This window comes from Alosa sapidissima, chromosome 4 (genome assembly GCF_018492685.1).
Source record: "Alosa sapidissima isolate fAloSap1 chromosome 4, fAloSap1.pri, whole genome shotgun sequence".
In the NCBI taxonomy this organism is placed as follows: domain Eukaryota; kingdom Metazoa; phylum Chordata; class Actinopteri; order Clupeiformes; family Clupeidae; genus Alosa; species Alosa sapidissima.
Window position 1 is genome coordinate 8,075,884 of NC_055960.1, and position 16,296 is coordinate 8,092,179.

Here is a 16,296-nt window from a genome sequence, read left to right on the forward strand (position 1 = left end):
TGTGCTTCACTTCACTGTGTGTTCACTGTGTGCCGTTTGTGTTTCACTAATTCACCGATTGGGTTAAATGCAGAGACCAAATTTCCCTCACAGGATTATACATATATAAAACACCGTTATGTACACACCTGAAGCGTCACCAGGCTGTACTGTGGAGACAGAAGAGAAATTATTAGTGCTTTTATCTTTATTTAAATGATGATCGTGTTTAAAAACCAACACTATAAAGCACTACAGAGGAGAATATTTGGAATGGATGGTGATTACATAGCAGTGCGTGGAACTGCTCCGAGCTGTCGGCAGTTACAGTTACCATGACCTACCAGTAGAGGGAGCCACAGACATTCAGTTTTTATGTTGAATTACGCCTCAGAGAGAGAGGGCCAAACTCCCCAATATGAGCAAAAAGCACTCAGCTAAGAGATTCAGCCCACACACGTACATTTCTGTTGACTCTGTTTCTGTTCACATGCCAGTTAGGCAGTTATGAGCTTCAGGCAGAGCAGCTTCAAAATCTGCCATTTCTTATTTTAAAGTCAAGAGCAGAACATGGGCAGTATGTGTCAATTAGAATATCAGAAACATGCATATGAGAAATACCCAGAGTTCTGGTTTGCGCCGCCCTAAGTGACTAACAGACACCATTAAGCACCAATGAGAGGCAGAATAAATGTAGGCTTAACATATTTTACATGTGTGCAGGGAAGAACATGCCCCACTGTGAATGGCAGATCATTAATCGTATTAGCGGAGGCGACTAGAATACGCTACTTAATAGATGTATACTAAATCCTGCTATAGGAAGTAAAGTAAATAAAGGCTGCGCGTCATGGAGCTCGTGTTTTTTGTTTTGGATGGGTGCTCAAGTGAGAGGACGCCTACCTCGCTACACAAGTCCCTGAGGGGACGTCTACCTCACTACAGTACAGCTCCTGAGGGGACGTCTATCTCACTACACAAACAGTCAGAAAACTCAGCAGGACTCACCTTCTGCTGAAGGGGAATGAATTCCGTATCCATGGTAACCACTCTGAAATGCACTGCAAGTGAGAATCAGAGTTAGAATCAGACCTTGAACTGGACCATCTGGGTGTTTACAACAACTGACTCTGCGACCACATGCAAGCGTCTATAGGAGGACGTACCTGTTTAGCCTGGGCTGTACATGCAAGCGTCTATTATGACTGGACGTACCCGTTTGGCCTGGGCTGTACATGCAAGCGTCTATTATGACTGGACGTACCCGTTTGGCCTGAGCTGTACATGCAAGCGTCTATAGGAGGACGTACCTGTTTGGCCTGGACTGTATATGGGTTTATCTGTCTGGATGAAGGTCACAGGATCAGGTTTTGGCCTGAACTTCACCCGACTCTCTGAAGTCCAGTGAGATGTACGACCTTGGACCTCTACTTTGATACTCTGCACAGAGTCTTTATTTACCGATGGGGCCTGTTCAACAACAGAGTAAACACAAGATCACTGGCTAACCTAGAGCAGGTAGAGTGACCACAGGCTAACCTACAGCAGGTAGTGACCACAATCACAGGCTAACCTAGAGCAGGTAGAGTGACCACAGGCTAACCTACAGCAGGTAGTGACCACAATCACAGGCTAACCTACAGCAGGTAGTGACTACAGGCTAACCTACAGCAGGTAGAGTGGCCACTCTACATCTAAGCAGAAGGGGGCAGCACAATCACCTGCTCATTTTACACACACACACAGCTACGTATCTGGAGCTTGAGGAGTGCACGCTGTGGCCCAGTCTACCTGTGCTTGTAGTTGGACCTGCAGGTGTGTATGTACCTGGCCCCTGCCCTGCAGGTGTGGATGTACCTGGCCCGGCTACTGACCTGGAAGTGGACGCAGCGGTGGAAGTCTGTGTCTGACGTCTCCTGGTGCAGCATCTTCTTCTCGTCTCCGGTGGTCAGATATATGGACATGTGCAGAGTCTCGTTAGGACTCTGGAGGCTGGCACACAGTTTGGCTTCGGATGCTGACCTCATCTGGGCAGGGAAGGTCACCAGGAACGACCTACAGAGATGCAATGTGTTTCCCCACACCCCCTCTGAGCATTCGTACAGATTAAATGACCATTAAATGACTAAGGCATCGTTTCCCAACCTTGGGGTCAGGACCCCATGTCGCCTGAAATTCAAATGGGGGTCGGCTGAGTATAAGGCATCTTAAAATGTACTAGCATGTTACATAAGAATATATATTTATAAAAACCTCTTGAAACTAGTATGTACTAGCAACGTAAAAATAAACTTAAGACAGCGCGGATGACATATTTGATTGATGTGCTTAAAAATCAAAGTACCGCTCTCGACTGGATGTTACACCAGAGATGAGATGCGCGCTCATATTGTGATATGGGTCGCCAACATTTTGTGACATCAAAATCAAAAAATCAAAGACTGAACTGCTGGTCATCCCAGCTAAACCTACCATACACCACGACATCAACATCAAATTTGACTCCCTGTCTGTTTCACCGACCAGGACTGCAAGAAATCTAGGAGTTGTTCTTGACAACCAACTAAACTTCTCGGATCATGTTGCCTCAGTCGCCCGGTCATGCCGTTTTGCACTCTACAACATACGGAAAATCAGGACTTAATTGACTCAAGATGCTACCCAACTTCTGGTTCAGGCAATAGTCATCTCACGACTCGACTACTGCAATGCCCTCCTGACAGGTCTCCCAGCCTGCGCAGTGAAACCACTTCAGATGATCCAGAACGCGGCGGCGCGCCTGGTCTACAACCAACCCAAAAGGGCACATGTTACCCCGCTGCTCATCCAGCTACACTGGCTACCTATGGCGGCCCGCATCAAATTCAAGTCTCTAACGCTTGCCTACAAAGTAGTCTCCGGTTCTGCTCCCACCTACTTGAATGCCCTCATACAGACTTACACTACCTCCAGACCGCTGCGCTCCTCTGACGAACGACGTCTAGCTCTACCACCGGTGCGCTCAAACCAATCCAAACTTTTCTCATCTGTTGTTCCTCGTTGGTGGAACACACTGCCAGTTCCTACAAGGGCAGGGACATCCTTTTCCACTTTCAAAAAACTCCTGAAGACCCAGCTCTTTAGAGAACATCTACTCTCATAGCAACACTTACAACAAGTCTTACTGATCCTAGCACTCACCAGCCGTTTTAAACTGACAAGTAAATGTTAAAAACAGCACTCACCGACGCACTTATTCTTACTGTACTCTAATGTTTTTTTTTAAACTGTCCTAAAATTGTGAGAATTGTTCTAAAACTTACTGTTTACCATGTTGTTAGTCGCTTTGGTTAAAAAGCGTCAGCCAAATGTAATGTAATGTAATGTAAAATAGGCTCACCTGCCAAAAAAGGTTGGCAAGCCCAGGACTAAGGGGATGTTTTAATGCCACTCATGCTTGCAAATGAGGAGATAGCACTAGTTCCATGTATACTGCAGGTGTGCTGGGCGGTATACCGGTTCACAGAATACCGGTGTATATTTTCGTTATGATATGAATGTTTAATATACCGCCATACCGGTGCATTTGATTACACAACGTTCGGAACGCTGCACCGCACGACACTGTTTCAGACAGGACCCCTGTTTGTGACCCTTAAGGCTCAATTTCTCCTTAAGGCTTAATTTCTCCTTAAGTAAGGGATTTATTTAAGGGTGTTGCACGGAATACCATAAATGGTTTCCTTAGTTAAGGAAAAACGTTAAGGGATTTCCCGGCACAAAATTTCTATAGTTTCCACAGAGATTGTTCCACAGCTGTAACTATTTGGCTAGTAGGCGATCGGATCATTCATCTCACCTTAAAAATAAAAATGTTCTAGACATGAACTGAACAATACTAGCTGGCTAGTAAAGATCCTGACTGTCATGGTTGGCTAACAAGACATCCACATGAATTCTGTTCTGTTCAGTAGAAAATGCTGAACACCTGATTAGGCATGAAAAAAAAAAATTCCGTCATATACCATGAAACCGTCATATACATTTTTGGTGATACCGCCCAGCACTACACGGAACCCTGTCCGCGTGCCAAAGACTACACATCCCACCTCCAAAAGGGAACCACAAAGCATCCTTTATCTCTCATTTGGTTCCCACTACCCTCCATCTGATAGATGCCCCCACTACCCCCTCCATCTGATAGATGCCCCCACTACCCTCTCCACCTGATGGATGCCCCTTGCTAGCCTCAGCAGGAGGTACAAGAGGTGATCTGTGTGGACAAGGGGTATGTATACTCACGGCTCTGGCGTTGCTGTGTGTGTGTGTGTGTGTATGTATACTGACGGCTCTGGCGTGGCTGTGTGTGTGTGTGTGTGTGGGGGGGGGGGGGGGTGTATACTCACGGCTCTGGTGTTGCTGTGTGTGTGTGTGTGGGGGGGGGGGGGGTGTATACTCACGGCTCTGGTGTTGCTGTGTGTGTGTGTGTGTGTGTGTGTGTGTGTGATATATATATATATATATATATACACACACTTACGGCTCTGCCGTTGCTGTGGAGGAGCAGAGTGTGTAGAGGCAGAGTAGCAGCCCTCCAGCAATCAGGATCCTGGTGAGGGCCATTCTGCGCTGATTCTCTTAACTCAGCCTGATGCTCCTGCTGCTGTGCTGACAAGAGGGAGAGGGAGGCATGATGTCCTCGGTGTGGTGGACTTCAGTCTCCACACAAACAAACATTTCCCCACATTACCATGTAGATAGTATGACCTAGGACCTTTCCTGAGTTCATCAGGGCAACATCAGAGAGCAGCATCACCTTTAAAAGCTGCTCCAGTTCCTTTTTGATCTTGGTGATGAGCGGAGGCTCCTGGTATACGAGGGCCGTGTACAGCAGCACACCATCAACTAAAAATGTAACAGAATTCCACACAGCGTAATCTCATTTGTTTACAGATCAGTTCAGATTCTGCATCTTTCCTTTTCAAGTAGGCCTACTTATCTAGCAGTCATCGGCAGCCATATTGCTTGAGGCAAACACCTAATGGCCCCCTTACACCAAACAACTTTGACAAGATTTGGGAAAGATTCTTGAGATTGTAGTCTTTTAACTAATGCCTCCCATTCAAGCTTTATTCAAAAGACTCCACTCTTAAGAATCTTTCCCAAATCTTGTCAAAGTTGTTTGGTGTAAGGAGGCCATTAACCGATCAAATAAATTCACCGGTTTCAAAAAACCCAGAGTCGTGTAGACACTTGCCGTCAATCAGAGACACCCGTTGCTTCTTTATGGAGCTAAATTTGTCTCAATAATATTTGCATACATGTATGCGCAGAGGGGGATCCACAAATATTTCTCAAACTCAAAGATCGTAATTCTTGATTTCGCTTGCAAACTGACAGTTTTATGCGTTTACTAAACAAAGATTATGGAAATTAAACACCACTTATCCATCAAAAAGCTTGTTGTAAAAGGCATAACTTGTTAGATTTAAGAACTAGGTTCGCTAGCTCTGTGTGTTATGAGCAAAGAATCTTTGGTTACGAGTCCCATAGAACAACACTGCCATCTACTGGATTAGACAGTGTCAGCAGGCTACTTGTGGATCTGGGTGGCTTCTCTGCCGCAAAGTTTGTCTCAAAAATACGTGATCCACAAATGCTGATCCACAAATGCGAAAACGAAAACTGTGTGTGCTGGTGATCCACAAATGCAAAATTAGATTTCACAAAGGCAATTTTCAGTTTTACCAATGCCATTTCGTTTACAAATACACATCTACAATTGTGAAAACCAATTTACAAGTTATAAATGATTTTTTTTTTTTTTTTTTTTTTATTTGTGGATGTCAAAACACAAATGCAAGTCAAGAAATATTTGTGGATGTCGCCATCTACTGGATTGCGATTTCTGTGTGCCGGTGAATTAAAGTAGGCCTATTTATGTGTGGATTTGTGTGACTTTCATGTGAAGAAAGTCTCAAAAACACGTAACTTTGGAAAGCGAAGAATGCGTGTGCTGGTGATCCACAAATGCAGAATCACATTTCACAAATGAAATTTTCGGTTTTATAAATGTGAATTTCTTGTATTTACAAATGCACATCTATATTTGTAAAAATCAATATACGAGTTACAAATATTATTTTTTTTATTTGTAGACATCAAAACACACATGCAAATCAAGAAATATTTGTGGATCCCCCTCTGCACATATACAAATATTATTGAGACCAGGGAAAGAATTTCACGGCGGCCACGACGGCCATGGCCGTCGTAGCCCCTTGCATTGGCCGTGAGGCCCCTTTGAAAATCAGAGGTTTACAGGCCACGGTGGCCTTGGTGCCCCCTTCTTTCAATATTCTGCTTTGCGTCCTACTAATAGCGATTTTTATTTAGCCTGTGGCCTGTCAAAATAATCTTGGCATTCACAGCGCAAATTAATTTAGTCTTTTACGCAGTGGAGAAAGTGACAGCGCAAGAAAGAAAGTGCGTCCAAATTCACCCTTTTTCAGTTGAACTACTCGCGACGTAGCCTATTCATCACACAGACATCACAAGTATCACATGAAAGAGCTTTTTCTCACCTTTTAAACAATGTTAGCCGATAATTGCTGTGTTGAACGGTTCGCGAGAAAAGTAAATAATATCATTCAATTTAATCATACATTCTACTGAAGGTTTTGCGTCCCATGATCTCCCTACCCATTCATCTCGGTGGAATACTTTACGAACCCTTCTTTTAACACATGACAAACCATATATCAGAATAAACAGGAGACCTTACCGAACACAAAGGTGTAAAGCAGTCCCCTGTACAGTTAGCCGTTCCAGAGTAATCCAGTTTTGAATTTGCAGTAAAGTTCGACATCCATGGATGTCTCCAAATTTTGGCTTTTGCACTGTTCCACATGATTTAATAACGGGCCAAATACAAAATAAATGTTACAAATATCGCCTAGATATTGGTAAATCAGAGGACAGCTGACTAAGAGTATGTGAAAGTAGCATTAATGATCACAAAATGCTAAGCATGCATCTAGGCTATTTGAGTTTCTTAAAGCTGAGCTGTGCTTAAATTGTTCAATACATGATTTCATAACAGGCCAAATATAAAATAAATGTTATATATAGCCTATATATCTGTAAATATTAGATGATCAGATGATTTACAGTTCTATGTAATATGTCATGTTTCATGTTTTTGTAATGTTTCATACAGTGATGCAGGTCTACTACAGTGAATAGGCTAAATACAACTTTGATCATTTTTATAGCCTACTACTGTATAGTTAACTTTGGCCTTGGGGCCCTGACATGGGGCCTTTGTGCCCCCCACCAAATATGCCCAACTGAAGGCCAAGTGGCCTTGCCCCCAGAATGGTGAAATTCCAAGCCTGATTGAGACAAATTTAGCTCCATACTTCTTTGGCCTTGATTGTCGCCGCCATATCATGATTATGTTCTGGAGCCAAATGCGTATCTACAGTGGGCATCGCTTTCAAATGACCACTTCATTCGCGCATTACGCGGCGTGAAGCTGCGTGAAGCTTTAGTACCACTTTCAGCCACTGTGCGTCGCTCTGCCTGCCGTCCCTTACATAATTGTTGCCGAGAGTAATCCCAGCCTACAATTCAATAACAAAATAAATCATGCATAATTAAACATTACCTCGATTTAGGCTACTTGGGTGCTTAAGGCTTGACTACACGAAAATCGAAATGTGCCGTCTACATTATTGTCAGTGTTGGGGTTAACGCAACTACGCAAATCAAAACAGTGGTGTGATAATTGAGCCAGTAGAGAAATAACTGTTCAGAATTAATCTGTAGCCTTGGGTAGGCTTCTGCAGAAAACAATGTTGTTGCCGATTTAATACTATCTGGCGACGTTTTTAACAGGCTACGCAATAGAGGCTTAGACAACTATGACCCACGTTTTGGTTTCGTAAATTAATTTGCCCTACTTCTTGACTGCAATGTAGTCAATTGACTGCTTGACATGTCATTTTTATTTTTCTGTACAATAAACAATTACATCTGCTTTATGCCACAGAATTACATTCATATTTGGCTGACTGCAGACGCGCCACTTCCCTCCCCATATTCCAAGATTAAGATAGTATGAAGTGCTTTTTGTATAGGCTACCATCATAAAAAAATAGTTAAAACGAATAGCTATTTGCAATTTGACAAAACACTGGTCCTCTTTTTGCGAATGCGAGGACGATATGAGCCTGTTGCATTTAGTTAGATGTCCGAGTCACGCATAATGTTTGAAAACCACTGGCTCGTAATCACAATAATTTAACACACGACAGTTGGATAACCTACTTCATCATGTCCCCATGCCTACATTTTTGTGAGTAGCATAGAGATCGTTAAAAACAATAAAGTATGGCTCTCCGTTTAGGACATTGAAAACTTATATTTTTAATAGACTACCGTCGAAGATGCTGACTTGCAAAAGCCTCGGGATAACACGTTATCTCCACTATCATCAGTCATGCCCCTTGATCAAAGTGGGGAATGAAATAAAAGTTTGAGAACCACTGGCTTAACAAGTTACCTACAGTCCAGAACACAGAATCTGTTGCAATATTCTGATGATCGGCGATGATATCGGCAAATGTTTGTTTTCCAAAGTAAGAATTTCACTTCACCATGCACCTTCGACAATACCTGGCATCATTACAAACATTATTCTGTGTCCTAAAACTGGCATATTTTATGACATTGTGTCATGTAAGTTCTTTGCAAAATCTAGAGAAATGTGTGAGGTGGTCAGCGGGGGACAATTGAGACACACATTGGATTGTGTTATTACTTGAACATTCCACACTATCCACAGCTGTGGTAGGCCTATCAGGGGCTGGAGGATTACTGTCAGCGCAGGCTTTATATAAAATTCTTCAACAGAAGGCCTCGAATGTTGTCTTGTTTGTGGGGCGCTTTGCTTCGCTTCTGTAATTTCGGCTTCATTGAAAATGAGGGCTTCCCTCAATGACCCTCCGAGAATAAATAAAGGTTGAATGAATGCAGGCTTGCCCAAAATAAAGGCATGTGGTTTGCGCAGCCTACAGTAAATAACAGACCCGCCAGAATGTGCGTTATGATGCTTTTTTACGAGCAAGATGTTTTTGGTACCCTACGCACACTGCATGTTCTTAAATAACAATGATCATCAGTAATATTCGAACATTAATTTGGGTAAATGGGCAAGCGTGACCACCTTGATTGGCTGATTGGCTGATGATTGTAACGCGGGCTGGCGGGCATGATTCCAAACACCTCCCTTACGATGATGAGTGACAGGTCTCAGAATGCGTGCGCTACACAAGGACGGAAGATGATGAATAACTGGGGCCGTAGGCTATTCACAAAGGCTTTTATCTTACTACTAGGAGTAGGCTACTCCTAAATCGCACTTACAGATTTTAGATTGGAGTTTTCTCTTAAAAGTTATTCACAAAGCCTTTCAGACAACTCCTAAACTAGGAGTGAGTCTTCGTGGCTATGGATGACGTCATTACTCATGCACGAGCTTGACTGAAGTGACCACCTTGATTGGCTGACGATTGTAACGCGGGAATTCCCAACACCTCTCTTCCGATGATGACTGACAGGTGACAGGTCGGAGAATGCGTGCGCTACACAAGTAGTGCGAAGGACGGAAGATGATTAATAACTGAATAAAAAGGCCTAGCCTAAATGAATAAAGAGTAAGGCAAAACAGATAGCTTAGTAGCCTAATGAAACATAGGCCTATGGATTGATGCAGTAGCCTACCTTTGCAACATTATTAAATTAATCTGTCACCATATGCCTAGGCTACAGTTTGCAAAGAGGAGAACATTTTAATTTGATTCACAATGAAACGTTACATTTCATTTACATGTTAACAATGAGTAGTTTTGGTTGTTGTTGGTGGCGTTATTGCATCCCTTTTATGAATGCAAAATTGTTCCCTCGCGATTGGAAGCTCCTGTTGTGCATAGGCTATTTCAAAACATCGCAACGTAAAATGCCACAAAAAAGCTGTTTATGAATAGGTCTTAGTGAGTTAGGAGTCCTCTCGACTTAAGCTGTCCCAGACTTCGGTGCTACTTTTAGGTCTAAAATGCTTCGTGAATTACTTTTTGTGAAAAAATTAGGAGTCCTGAAGTTAGGAGTGCCACGCCCATTATTTTTAGGAGTTGCTCCTAAATTCGCCAGTTAGGAGCTACTTTTAGCCTTAAAATTCTTTGTGAATACGGCCCCTGAATAAAAAGGCCTAGCCTAAATGAATCAAGGCAAAACAAATAGCCTAGTGGCCCAATGAAACATACGGATTGATGTAGTATCTTTGTAACATTATTAAATTATTCTGTTACTATGCCTACGTTTGCAAAAGAGAACATTTTAATTTGATTCACAATAATGTTACATTTAATGTACATGTTGACAATGATTAGCCTAGTTTTGGTTGTTGTTGGCGGCGTTATTGCATGTTAGTTATGCCTACAATGCAAAATTGCTTCCTCGCGATTGGAAGCTCCTGTAGCTGCATAGGATTTCAAAACAGCAGGTTTGTGAATAGGTCTGTGAGTAAGGAGTCCTCTTGACTTCTTTTAAGCTGTCAGAGGTGGGAAGGTGTGATTTTTTGGGGGATGGGCCGGATTAACTGGGCACAATTGTCTGATGGCCCCCCTTCCCCCCAGCCAACGTGAATCGGGTGGTTATTTAATAGGCCTATCGTGAAGATTTTTCCTGCCATCTAAGGCACGAGCGCATCTGTGAGGCCAAGCCTCACCAAGTAGCTCGTTTGTTTACAACTAACATTCCATTTAATTAAACTGCTTTATAGGCTATGCCGAAATAGTTTTCAACATTTTGAATATTAGTGTCGGGTGAATTGAAATGTTCTCAAAGTAGCCTTATGGCTGAAAGCTGCTTGGGACACCACCCCCCCCCCCCCTCCGTCAAGCAATATAACCATACAAACGCGCTTCCTGCACTCATTGTTTCAAAAGGAGTAATTTTGGCTTTGTCAGAACTGAAGAGCTGTGGACGGCACGGCACGGTATGCCCAATGAAAATAAATTAACGCAACGCAACGCAACACAACACAGACCCCGCTTCTCTCGCGTCAGTCACTGACATGAACGAAACACAGAACCCGCTTCTCTCACGGCAGTCACTGACAGTAACCTAGAATAAATGCATGGGGAAAAACACTTCCCCATGACAAAGACATCGTAAAACACTGAAAGTTAATATTTTGTCACTAGCAACATTCATCTTTCCTTTGTCAAATGTATTATGTTCCAAGTACCCTATGCGTAATTCTGCTTCATAAAGTTGAACAAATACATTTGCTTATTTCACAGAAAAATATAAATAGCCAGTCTACAGTGCAGAGTTGGTAAGTTATGGTAGGCCAACTTGCAGTGAACATACAAACAGGGGAAATTATTTCTCTTGCAGCCGAGTAGCCTCAGGTGCGCACGTAGACATAAGGCCGAACATGCAAGCGCCAATGAATCGTGCTTTCGCGACAATCGCGCCGTTAAACTTAAATAGGTTAACATCACTCTAAGTTCGCCTTCAAGCAAAGAAAACGATTATTTGAAGACATCTGTTTCGTTGGAAGGGCAAGGGGTAGCAACAGAGCAACACAGAGACAGGCCCGATGGCAGGGCTGTTATGAGAGTATTAAAATATGGGATATTCTACGCGAAAACATTAAAACGGCAAGACAGCGGGGAAAGTTAAAATACGTGATAAACACGGAAACAGTTGGCATGCATTGTTTCGGTCCCCGTGCACAGGGATTATTTGTCATACTATTAATCACATATGATTATTTGTGAAATTGTGCAAACAGGCGCAACACATTTGAAAAGGAAGGACTGGTATGCAAGCTCACGGGAAAGATTGATTTAAGAACGTTATCACAAAGTGTGTGGCTGTGGCGCGGGCGGAAGACAATTGGCAGGGGAGGGTCATGTCTTTTTTAACAATTCTGTCGGAGGGTCATTGAACAATTTCTAGCAGGCAAGAGAGGGTCATGCAACTTCCAACTGAAGCACTCAAAATTCCTCCGGTGGCCCCTTCAATAAATAACGATCAGTCACTAGATTGCTGCTGGGCTATAGGTCTTGGTTCTGTTAACAACTCATTGTCAAATGCATAGCCTATCTCGCGGTTGCATCCATTACAAACAAACATGCAATGTGAACGTCTGGGATTGGGGAGAGCACTACATGCTCTACTGAATAAGCACGAAGTCAACCCTTTAAATGAAAAACACTCTTTAATAATCCAAAAAAATAAACCACTAATGAAGTAAACTTGTGACCATCAAAAATCGTTTATCGCTTGTAACTCCGTGATACCAGGACGTAACAGGAAGGCATTTGGCTGAGCAACGGAGGTTAATATGCTCCATGTTTTGTCCAAATGATGACTGTCGTTGCACTCGGAGAAAACCGGAATGTTTCATTCGTCCCCGTTTCAATCATCCCGATTCTACCTACTCAAAACGCAGATAGAACCTTATTATTCTAAGGTAGCGAAATAGCGTTCAGCATGATTCATGCCCAATTAATTCCCCCTGTTAAAGTGTTCGCCTTTGTAGTTTGGTTTCGTGATAGCCTATGATAAACGGCTTATGGCCAAATATGTGAAAACGTTAAAATACAGTAGGCGATAAATCCGGAAAAAGTTCACAGTGATTCTTTCATAATCACTTTGGAGGGTCATAGAAAAATGTATTGCTGGCGAGGGAGGGTCACGTCTTTTTGGACTAATGCTCCCAAAACTCCTCCGGTAGCCCCTTAAATAAATAACGAACAGTCCCTAATGAAGTAAACTTGTGACCATCAAAAATCGTTTATCGCCTGTAACTCCGTGATAACAGGACGTAACAGGAAGGCATTTGGCTGAGCAACGGAGGTTAATACTCCAAATGATGTCTGTCTATCATCGTTGCACTCGGAGAAGACCAGAATGTTTCATTTGTCCTGCGTCTACGGCTGCAAACGGGATTCACTCGCAGTTAACCAAATATTTCTTTATTAGGGCAGGGCAGGCATATTTCTGGCTATTACATTATTTCTAAACCAGTCTGCTAAAGTCTGTAGTGAAGTCTGTGTAGGGTTTTCCAGGCTCCATTTCTTTTTACGAGACACCCTGCTCACTTGAGCCATCTACCGGTTGTTTGGGTTGTTGCAGCGTCTCACTGGAAAAATACAAATTAAAGTCGCGTGATACCGCATGGACCGCGAGTGAGTCGAAGCACTGCCCACTGTAGCTTTCTAATATCCATTTTCGCCGCCAGTTCTCAAGGCTACATTGCAGGCACAGATAGCCTACTCAACAATATCCTAGCCTACTTTGCAATAACTAAATAGTTAATGTTTAGGACCAATTAAGTGAAATTGGACAATTTCCCGCGGTACACCTGATCTCTCACGGCACACTGGTTGAAAATCACTGAGTTAGGGGGATCATGTAGCCTAGAAATCTAGACGCTCCCCAGCAGGGCTACAATTACATTTGCTGCCAGGGCTAGTCTAGCAACTCTCCGTTGGCTTGTGAGCTCCAGAAATCGAAACTTAATCAGGGCATTGAAATTGTGTATAGAGTCGTTTGGTGGGCTTAACATAATGATTGATGGCAGAGCTTCAACGGTTTGGCTTGAATTCCCTGCTACTTGAAAACAAATATCCTATTGCGTCCTATTGCTTGCAGAGGGAATTTGAAAGACAACTGATTATTCCGCCCCTCGGACTGAGCACTGCGAACGGTGAGTGCCCAGACCCTACATTTTAATGTGGGTCTGGCTCGCCAGGCTAGGGATCATGGTAAATAAAAGTTGAATTTTCCCTTGGGGATCAATAAAGTATCTATCTATCTGTCTATCTATCTAAGTGGAGCCTCCAATGTGCTTAATGTAATAAACGTGTGTGTGCTGGTAGTGTAATGTTTGTTCACATTTAAGGAATGAATGCAATCGTGCCAATCGGATCCCTGTCAGCGTGTCGTCAGATATCAATAGCTGCGTGGGATGACTTGGCCTATGATCAATACTTTTGTCCCAAAAAGGACCAGGACTGTAACATAAAGATACACAAAGGACTTGAATGGCTGACTGGTAGTAGCTTACTTTTTAAAGAGTCTGCAGAGATGAAAGTAGCCACAATGGATAAACCGTTGGGTTTTAAATTGTTAAAGCTCGCAAACATAAACTTCTCCATTTGAATCTCCTGGCCCCCACCCCATCTCAACATGTCCGCGAGGTTTTCGGAGGCCTACGAAGGGCAAACTTTACTGCGCAGTCTGAGGACACCGAGTTAACCAGCATGCAGGTAAACGCCTCCACATCGCCCCTCTTGCGCGGCTGAACACAACGCAACAACTTTCCCAAACATTTGGACGGATTTAATGTAAATTATAAAGGAAAGCGCTCGTTTGTGGTCCAGATAAATGAATGTTAATGCGTCTATTCCATCTACATATCACAATTATGAAATCCACAATGTGAATTGTTTTATCAAACTTTTTCCCGAGTGAGTCTGAAGTAGAGGCTTGCTTTACCTGATAGGCTCCAATATCTATGAGGCTGGCGTCGCACCGCGGTAGAGCCTGAAGTTAAACGTGTAGCGTGTCTCACCTGTAGAGAGTGCGGCGTTGGGGAACGGGACCGCGTCTACCACGTGTTCGTCAGTGAGTCTGAAGTAGAGGCTTGCTTTACCTGATAGGCTCCAATATCTATGAGGCTGGCGTCGCACCGCGGTAGAGCCTGAAGTTAAACGTGTAGAGTGTCTCACCTGTAGAGAGTGCGGCGTTGGGGAACGGGACCGCGTCTACCAAGTGTTCGGTGCTGTGTTGCGCCTGCGCCACATTAGATAAACGGTATGTGGGCGTGCTCAGCAACGTCCTTCGCTGCGAGCCTTACTGGCAGTCTGATGTGCAAGAAATGTAGGCCTATTCCCTTCACTTGAGAGTGGACGACTTAATGTAAAATGACATGTGCAGCCATGGGCATTTAATTCAGCGTGTTTGTGTTCTGTGTGTGTGAATGACGAAGAGAAGTCCATGGTGCAGTGCGAAAGTTAGAATAGGCCTATTAGGCCAGTCAATCTAGCCCAAAAAGAAAATTGCAACAGAAATGCCTTATCGTTTTTATTGGTCCTAATACCCTCCTGAATCATATACTAAAAGTCTTCCGCCGAGGATGGAGTGGAACATATTTTTTTTTTATTATTTTTTTAGATTAAAGGCCAAAGTTGTGCTCAACACTCTAATAGGGGGGGGAATAATTTATATCACTATGAAACTTCTCCAGTTGATTAATGACATCATACCAAAGACAAAATGTATTACAAGTTTTTGAGATTTTATGTTTATATATGCAAATTAACAGCAGCACCTGTACCGTGGTGGAACACAGCAGCTGTTCCGGAGCATAGGGTAGCGTAGGGGGAGTGAATCCAGTAAATGGTGGCAAAGATCTGTTTGACCAACCTTCTACTTGAGTACGTTTTCAACTCACTCCTACAGTGTGTTAGTTAGAACATATTCTCGTCATGGAATGGATACACAGTAAACATACACTCTAACACTACACCTGTTTTGTAATCATTTATCAGTGACACACAACTACACCTGTTTATAATCATTTATCAGTGATACTACACCTGTTTATAATCATTTATCAGTGAGATACTACACCTGTTCAAAATTAGCATCACTGGAACAAAGAACCTACTGAAATACACAAGACACATAAAAACTACACACACACGGCTATCATAAAAAATATAACACACACAAACACAAGGCTTTCCTAAAAATATAACACACACACACACACAAGGCTTTCCTAAAAATATAACACACACACACACACACAAGGCTTTCTTAAAAATATAACACACACACACACACACACAAGACTTTCCTAAAGTATATAACAAACACACACACAAGTCTTTCATAAAGAATATAACACACACAAGGCTTTCTGCCAGAGGCACAGTTTTTGTTTTTATTCAAAGCCAGTGATGTCAGATAAGATTGAACGGGTTGATATGTTGCCCCAAACTAAGATCCCAGCCAATCAGGGCTCACTGATCTAAGATCCCAGCCAATCAGGATTCACTGACCAGGAGCCAGTAGTTCTGCTGCAGGTGAGTCTCGTGCTGCAGGTGAGTCTCGTGCTGCACACACTTCAGGTGCAGTGAGCTCCATCAGGGGCACACATCATCATCATCATCATCATCATCATCATCACACACACACACACACATCAGGACATCACCACCATCATCACCGCCGCCGCCATCACACACACAC

At 43.0% G+C, this 16,296-nt stretch overlaps 1 protein-coding gene across 1 annotated transcript; it reads right to left on the bottom strand.

Annotated features, from left to right (window-relative positions):
* Positions 1-116: 116 nt before the first annotated feature.
* Positions 117-14,794, bottom strand: LOC121706934 (alpha-2-macroglobulin-like protein 1). The gene is made up of 7 exons (XM_042089085.1): positions 14,693-14,794; positions 4,775-4,863; positions 4,499-4,621; positions 1,854-2,034; positions 1,290-1,449; positions 988-1,040; positions 117-149 (listed from the first exon to the last, which is right to left on the bottom strand). Exons 3-7 carry the CDS (start codon positions 4,579-4,581, stop codon positions 117-119), a joined length of 510 nt encoding a protein of 169 aa, XP_041945019.1. The 5' UTR covers positions 4,582-4,621; positions 4,775-4,863; positions 14,693-14,794.
* Positions 14,795-16,296: the final 1,502 nt, after the last annotated feature.

Excerpts from the sequence above, each read along its gene's own strand:
- LOC121706934 (XM_042089085.1), bottom strand. The coding sequence starts at position 4,581 with ATGGCCCTCACCAGGATCCTGATTGCTGGAGGGCTGCTACTCTGCCTC. Across the intron at positions 1,041-1,289 it reads ATACAGTCCAGGCCAAACAG|TGCATTTCAGAGTGGTTACC; the intron begins GTACGTCCTCCT and ends TCTCACTTGCAG. Across the intron at positions 150-987 it reads TCATTCCCCTTCAGCAGAAG|TACAGCCTGGTGACGCTTCA; the intron begins GTGAGTCCTGCT and ends CTGTCTCCACAG.